This window comes from Nanorana parkeri, unplaced genomic scaffold (genome assembly GCF_000935625.1).
Source record: "Nanorana parkeri isolate BGI_ZX_2015 unplaced genomic scaffold, ASM93562v1 scaffold1066, whole genome shotgun sequence".
NCBI lineage: Eukaryota > Metazoa > Chordata > Amphibia > Anura > Dicroglossidae > Nanorana > Nanorana parkeri.
The window spans coordinates 125414-133206 of record NW_017307334.1 but is presented as its reverse complement, the minus strand read 5'-3'; the positions used below and the strand labels follow the sequence as shown (position 1 = coordinate 133206).

The 7793-nt window shown below is 43.2% G+C and overlaps 1 protein-coding gene across 1 annotated transcript in view; it reads left to right on the top strand.

Annotated features, from left to right (window-relative positions):
* LOC108796146 (ras and EF-hand domain-containing protein-like) overlaps window positions 1-7124 on the top strand; it is a 66446-nt gene extending 59322 nt beyond the window's left edge. The window contains exon 13 of the mRNA XM_018567572.1: window positions 6974-7124. Coding sequence (XP_018423074.1) covers window positions 6974-7064 — 91 coding nt within the window. The 3' untranslated portion in view covers window positions 7065-7124. The remainder of the gene's footprint in view (window positions 1-6973) is intronic.
* The last annotated feature ends 669 nt before the right edge of the window (window positions 7125-7793 follow it).

Here is a 7793-nt window from a genome sequence, read left to right as displayed (position 1 = left end):
TATGCTATGCCCAGTGATGTATTTTGAAACATTACAGTGAATTGCAGGGTGGTGGGCTACATAGTATGTACCAGCTCTCTGTTCACTGTGCTGTATTGTTTTGCATTAATGTTAACTGCAGTGTGGTGGCTTAGATATTATTGTGCATCCCCTAAAACCTGCATGGTCTCTTCCTCCCAAACTTTGGCCTATTTAAAGGACAACTATGGGGTTAGGGCTTTTCCCCATAGTTCTCCTTAGGGTAATGGGAGGACACAAACTAGCGTCCTCCCGTCACCCTAGGCTCAGTATACCGCGAGCTACAGCTCGCGGTATCCTGAGACGCCGCAGCCGTGATGGATCCTGACAATTATGTCTGGATCCGCCCAGTTGCATGAGTGGCAGCTGGCTCTGCCTATCTGGTGGCAGAGCCAGCTGTACCCGCCCCCTCCCCTGTCCGTTCCGCCAGTCAGCGCTGGAGGATTGGAGCGAGGAGGGGGGAATCCAGTCCCTCGCCTGTCACGGCAGAGAACCGGGACAGGATCGAGAAGTGAGCGAACGCCGGTATGTGTTCGCTCACTTCCCGATCTACTGAGCCGACCTGTGAAAGTTTCATTGTCACAGGTCGGCTAGAACTATTTTCTCCTTTAAGCTGCTTACATAGTGTGTATGGAGCCTAGATAATATTTCTGGCTATTGTCTCTGAAATTCTGAAATAATACATTCTACTTTGTATTATTTCATGATAAAACATGCCTGGTCTCTCCCTCTTAAATTGTGGCCTAATAAAGCTGCTAAAATACTGTGCATTGACTGCACAAAATTTCTGGCTATTGTTTGTAAAGAATAAACTAATTTTTATTTTTTGATAATACCTACTTGTTTGAGTCTGTACAATATTTCAGGATATTGTCTTTGAAATAATAAAATCAATTTTGTATTTCCCTATAAAACCTACCTCATCTCTCCCTCTCAAATTGCAGCCTAATAAATGTATTTATCTACTATGCATCAAATGAACAATATTTTCTGATTATTATTTGTGAAATAATACATGGCCTGTCTCTCTCTTTAAAATTGCGGCCTAGGAAAGCTGTTTACATCCTGTGCAGTGACTGTATAATATTTCAATACCCTCCCTCTATATTGTCAGAAGATCTCCAGATTTAAAAACGCTGTTTTACATCAGAGAACCATGTGCAAATAATAGCAGGAGAATACCCAGTCACCATGATCACCTCTGCAAGGCCAGTGTTTGAGCTAGCGGTTATATCTTGCAAGGAACCCATTGTTAACATTTTTGTACAAGGTGGCTCTTAAGTCTAGGACTCCGTTTTTTTAAAGGTAGTGCCCAGGTTACATTGCCATCCCTGCCTGTTTTTTCCTTAATGGGAAGGTATTTGAAAGGATAGGTGTTGTTCCTATGTTGCCCTCAAAGTTGCATAAAAAGGTGGACCCTCTCCCCCCCTGTAAGTATTTTTTAAATAATTTTTTCTTTTGCATTGCTACATGTCCTAAATGGCAGTGTCAAGCTTCCTCTTGACAATTCTTTGCCTATTAGCCTTTGAAATAGCCTGAATTGATGTTCAAGTGTTGAACCCCCCTCCCCCCACCTCATAGACTTTAATGGGGCTTGAATTAAAGTTTGCAACTTTCAAGGGCAAGTCATATGTGCTCAAACATTTCTATTTCAATGTTTTTCATTTGCAGTATGGACACTTGGACAAAGCTAGTTGGCCAAAACAAAAAAGGGGAATGATTAAAAGTAGGAAAGAGATGCATAACTGAAGAATTTACAGCACATATGTCACAGGTAGAATATGTGAATAGGGCAGAGGCTGACACACTGCCCGTGCATCTACACATGATCTATCTAGGATTATAGGGCTCACTCTTCTCACCAGGTCTAGGAGATAAGGGGATGTAAGAGATATTCAGGCCTCTTATCCTACTCTCATTTATGCCTGTCTGCTGTTGAAATGCACTCATCCACAAAGGTAGAGAAGACGTGTGACACTGCAGCTGTCACACATTGGCTCTATTGATCAAGAACTGATATATTGATCTTCTCCCTGCAGACAGCGGTGACTGTCAGTGGATTCCCCCTCCCCCACCCCCCCATCCGTTCCTCTAGTGCTCATTAGAGGGACAGATGGGGAAGGGGGTGGGCACAGCTGGCTCTGGTTCTAGAGGCAGAGCCAGATATCAATCAGGCAGTGGGGTGGATCCCAACAATATTATCTGGATCTTGCCCGGCTGCAGCGCGGCTCTGTGCTGTCAGCATATAGCGGGCAAAAGAGAACTAATGATAAAAAAAGGTTTGGCCATAGTTCTCTTTTAAGAAAATCATAAGATGAGTTCCAGATTTATGATAAGAAACACTGAAATATGTCTTGCATTTAGACCACCTTTATACCACCTTTGTAAATGTTTCATAAAGAATCATGATTCCAGTGCAGGGAATCTAAATGTGATGCAGATGATCTTACATTTGACTAGGGTTGCCACCTTTTGTTCTAGCGAAACCCGAACACTCAAGCCCATTTTCTTGGGAGAATGAGTCGTGACTTATTCATATGTAAATATCACATTCAAGACTATTTTCAGTGGGGGGCCAGTAGCCCTTATCTTAATTTTGGTTGCCCCTGTCTGCCTGACATCTTTTGTCCAGGTTTCAGCTGCCATTGAGTTTACTTACAGTAATGTTGACCAGAAAGCAGCTAACTCACCTCCTGCCTGGTTACCACTGAGTAGGGTTCCCACCTTTTCTTCAAGCCAAACCCGAACACTATAGAGCTTCGCGGCAATTTTTTTGCAAAGTATACACTATGCATGTATTTTGTAAATAAATTACATTGGAGTTAATCACAACTTGCCAGTGTGCCGCACTGCCACAGGTCCCCAGATATGCATTCTGTAGATAAGATGCAAGTGTACAAAGCAGTACCCATATACCTTGCTGCACTTCTTACCAGATATACCAAAAGTAACGGGTGCTGGTAATGACTGCGGATGGCACTGCTCACAACAGAACAACAATACAGATGTCTCCAGCACACCGGCACCAAGATCCCATGTTACTGCAAAATCCATTTGATTGGTAGTTGTCATTCAAACGACAAGCGCTTTCTGAGCTGGGCAGGGTCCCCTTCATCAGGCTCAGAAATGACATTCTATTATGTCCATATAAAAGTTGTGGCACTTTTATGTAATGTTATTTCTGAGCCTGATGAAGGGGACCCGGCCCAGCCCAGAAATCGCTTGTCGTTTGAATGACAACTATCAATAAAATCGATTTGCAGTAACATGGGATCTTGGTACCGGTGACATCTGTTTTGGAGTTCAGATATGTACTATTGCACATAAAAGATTCTCCCACAAAAGATGTCACAGGTTACTTTGGAAACAAGCCCTTAAGTAGAACACCAGACATAACTTTTATCTGTTTTGTGTGTGAATATTAAAATATAACACATAAGATCTGTGTCCCCGACCTTCATTTCCTATTGTGTCACCTATAAAGAAATTGTGTCAGGTTTTGTTCCCCTGCCTGTATCCTTGATGTGTACTATTGCACATAAAAAAGATTCCCCCACAAAACATTTTTTTGGGGGGCATGTTTAATGTGCAATACTGACCCCCCCCCTTTCCAATTAATATTGCATTTGATAAAAATGTAATAACTTCACCCCTCCGTGTGTTTTTTTTCCTAGATACCCTCTTACATTTTTCACTGGAGTTATCCACAATAAATATACTCACATGCTCAGAGATTCCAGCATTGTCCTGTTGTAAACTCCTGCTCCACAGCCACATGCCAGGTCCCATGCTGCTATCCTCTTTACTTATGTCATCAGGAGCTGGTTGTCACTTCCTGGTTTGAAGTTGTCCCTTCCTTGAAGCCAACACCCTGTTGATGCGAGATGCGTGCAGGCCATCCTCAGTGCAGTCCACCTTCTACCAGCGCTGGTTCACCCTCCTACAACCGCCAGCAATCAGGGGTTGTGTGACGAAATCGCTGCTCTCCACAACCCCTGCTTGCTGGCGGCTGCCGGAGAAAGATTAATCCGTCACGGCTCCCTCTCTCCCTGATGTCACTTCCTCCTACTACAGCCGCGGAGGAGAGAAACAGGGGAGGGAGGGAGGGAGAGTCGAGGGACCGGAAATAGCGCCACCCGGCGTCCGCTGACCGCCACCCGCCGCCCGCCGCAAGATATGCTAGTATGCGGCATTGTACCATTTGAATTATGTGCCCGGGCGGGAGGTGGGCACAGACCCGGGCACATGATTACAAACCCGTACTGCCCGGGTGAAACCCGTACCGGTGGCAACCCTACCACTGAGCCAATCAATGGCTTTCCCTATGCCCTTTAAGTGCCAGCCAGAGAAGATGAGCTTGTGCTGCTTTCAGTCTGACCCTGTTTACATGTGGTCTCGCTGCATAGATGTCAGAACGTTTACTGAGAGCATTGTTCAGATTAGAAGATTAGAATGAGGAAGTAGGGTTTAGTCAGGATGTACACTAACAGTACTGAGTAAATTAACAACTAAAAGCTCAACAGAGAAGCACAAGGAACAGACTCTAACATAGTATCTAAAAAAAAATGTCCTTTGCGCATATAACACATGAACGATCTGACCTTCACAGTTAGTGCTCTTTTAGCAATCCATTCCCTGATTTCCAGCAGAATGACAAGAGGTTCTTTATTATTCAAAGAGCCTTGGAGCCTAGTACTGAGAGTATCCTTTTGAGATATCTTGTACTATATCATTATTATCTCTCTATGGAAAGCCTTCCTCATCTGGCATGCATAAAGGCTCTCTCTCTTTCTAAGAGTGGTAATATCAGATTCTAGAAGTCTTTTCTAACTTGTCTACAATATAACAGCATATACTGTAAGTGTGGCTTTGGTTTCAAGCCTTCCTTCATGTTTATTAACAGAATTTATATTCCACCAGTGAGGAGGAAGTGAAATCCTGAAATTCTTCAATCAGAGACCTCAGCCTGATCTCTATAGAGATCTCATACCAGGTTCTCTGCATTGCCTTCATTGTTACTGCCTTAAACAAAACAAGGTGGTGGTTGTTCTGGCTTAGTGATACCTCATCCTGTCATCGTCCAACAAGTTTAACCTTTGCACTAATATTGATTAAAACTTAGAGGTTGATTTATAACCCTTCCACTCAGCATATAGCTAGACAGATGCTGTTTACACAACACCCGTGCCACTAGATGGCTCTGAGGAACAAAGAAATCAACCCATAAGAGTTTTCATTTCCCGGAAAATTTTCCATGTTGGTGAAATGCATGTGTAAATAGAACACAGTTAAAGCAAATCTCCAGTCTGAAGCAATCTCTATTTTTGTAGAGCTAGAGCTACAGAGCAGCTTACAGCACATTGATCCCATCAGTTCACAATAATTTACCTTCAGTCTGTTCAAGCTTTGATGAAGAAGGGGACTTTGAACTCCCAAAATACATTGTTTTTTTAAATAAAATAACAACCTTCAATAAAATCATTTTTGGAATTGATACTACTTATAGTCACTTTCCTCTCTACATTTTGAGCTGATCTGAGGTACAAGTCTGCTTATTGCCCCTATCCTCTGGAAAGTTGCATAAGAGAGATTCCTCCCTCTGCCTAGCATTTTTAAGGAGAACTATGCGGTAAGTGTTTTTCCCCATAGTTCTCCTAAGGGTCACGGGAGGACATAAACTAGCATCCTCCTGTGACCCAAAGTTCAGTATATTGCGATATACTGAGACTGTATATATATACGGTATACTGAGACTGCTGCAGCCGCGACAGATCCCGACATTACTGTCGAGATCCACCCAGCTGCGTGATTGACAGCTGGCTCTGCCTATCTAGAGGCAGAGCCAGCGGTACCCGCCCCATCCCCTGTCCGTTCCGCCAGTCAGCGTTGGAGGATCGGAGTGGGGAGGGGGAATCCCTGCAGGGAGCCGTGAGTGACAGTCACGGTTCTCTGCAGGGACACGATCGAGAAGGGAGCGAGCAACGCTATGTGTTCGCTCACTTCCCGATCTATTGAGCCGACGTGTGACAGTCTCATTGTCACACGTCGGCTCGAACTATGAGGCTGAGTGAAAATCACTCACCTCATAGTTCTCCTTTAACCAGCAAATCTACCTGGACCAAAGCAATCCACAACCCTACACCCTTTTCTTCCAGTCCAAGTTTGTATTACTTTCTGTGTCTCTTTTAGGGAGATTTACCCTCTCTATTTATCCTGGTACCACTGTCACCAAGACTGAAAGTGAGGGAAAATCCAACATTTGTAAGTGGTTACCAAAACAGGAATAAAGGGGAAATCTTTCAATGGGACTGTGATAGGCGGCTGAGTGGTGTGGGAGGAGAGTCACTGGCCGCTCACGGCAGTCTCCTCCCGCAGCGCTCGGCCGGCTGTCACTTTCTCTCCTCCCTGCCGGGACAAATAGCAGCGCCCAACGGGGAGGAAAGAAATCACGGCTGCGCCGACAAAACGGCAGGAAAATTGCACTTTCGGCACTTAGCCAAAAGTGCCATTTTCGGCCGGCGCCCCCCTTCAGCTTTACGCCACTGGTTACTGCTCCAACTGCTGGCAACTGCACCAGATATTGTCTGCTCCAGTTTGAATAAATTCCACCCAACAGTATTTAATCTACAAAATTCTGACATTACCCATATCTGTGGTATCCTTTTTTGTAAGTTTGTTAGACTGATGGAACATCCTCACTTGTCACTGCTAAAGGTGGCCCCTGTGCTTATACTGACACTATTTTTATCTATTTTTATCTTAGTTATTTACTCCAGTTTGTAAGAGCCTTGTTCGTCTATGCAGTCAACTTCCTGCTTATACATGCTTTTCTGTTTAATACACTAAAACCAAGGATACAAAAATATAATTTGTACATGTGCAAGTGTCTGCATCATGTAAAGCTCTGTAATGTGATAAAGAACTTTCCTTTCATTTAGATTTATTGTTTTTGCAGGTCCTTGAAAGAGCATGAAGACAATATGAAAAATAGTGTGATCAAAATAAAAAGACCCGTCTACCAAAAGGAAACACGCTGTTGTGTATAAGGACGACCAAATCATGGAAAGATGACACATGTGAAATAGTACATCACACATCATTGTACTGAGAATTTTGGAAAATGTACAGTGAAAATAGGACCCACTGCAGACCTATAACCACATTGCACTTAGCTATGCCAGTACTTCTACAATCGTAAATCACTTTATAAATGCATCCAGTCTCAGGTATTTTAATATTTAGGAAATGTAATTCCTAAGGGCGTTTTGCCATTACCAGAATAAAAAATCTCTCAGCATCTTGGTGGTTACTTACGTGTGAAGTTTAAATAAACATGTTGTCATGCCTCCAGCATAGTGGTTTTTTTTTATTGTTCTTTTCTTATTTCTTTAACTTGTCCTGGGCTCCACTTAGTGGTCAAAGTGCATTACATCCCATAAACTGTTTGTAGCTGTATTTTGACCCTACTATGCATCTGTACCACCTATGATTTTGCAATCAGACGATGAAGAAGCAAGTGGAAGAAGCCAGCTACCATCTTGGACACATGATGAATTGGAGAAAACATCTCATTCCACAGTATTGTTGGAGAGCACATGGACTCTCATTTACCCAGCATCTACCACACCCTTTAGCAGCTCAGAGACACTGCTTATTGTTCTATTTTATGTATTCTGAATGTCTGTATTTCTTTTTCACTCCACCCTCTTTTTTCCAATAAAGCTCCAAGATTTGATCACACATTCTAGTTTATTGGAGGATATTAGAGTCTAGTT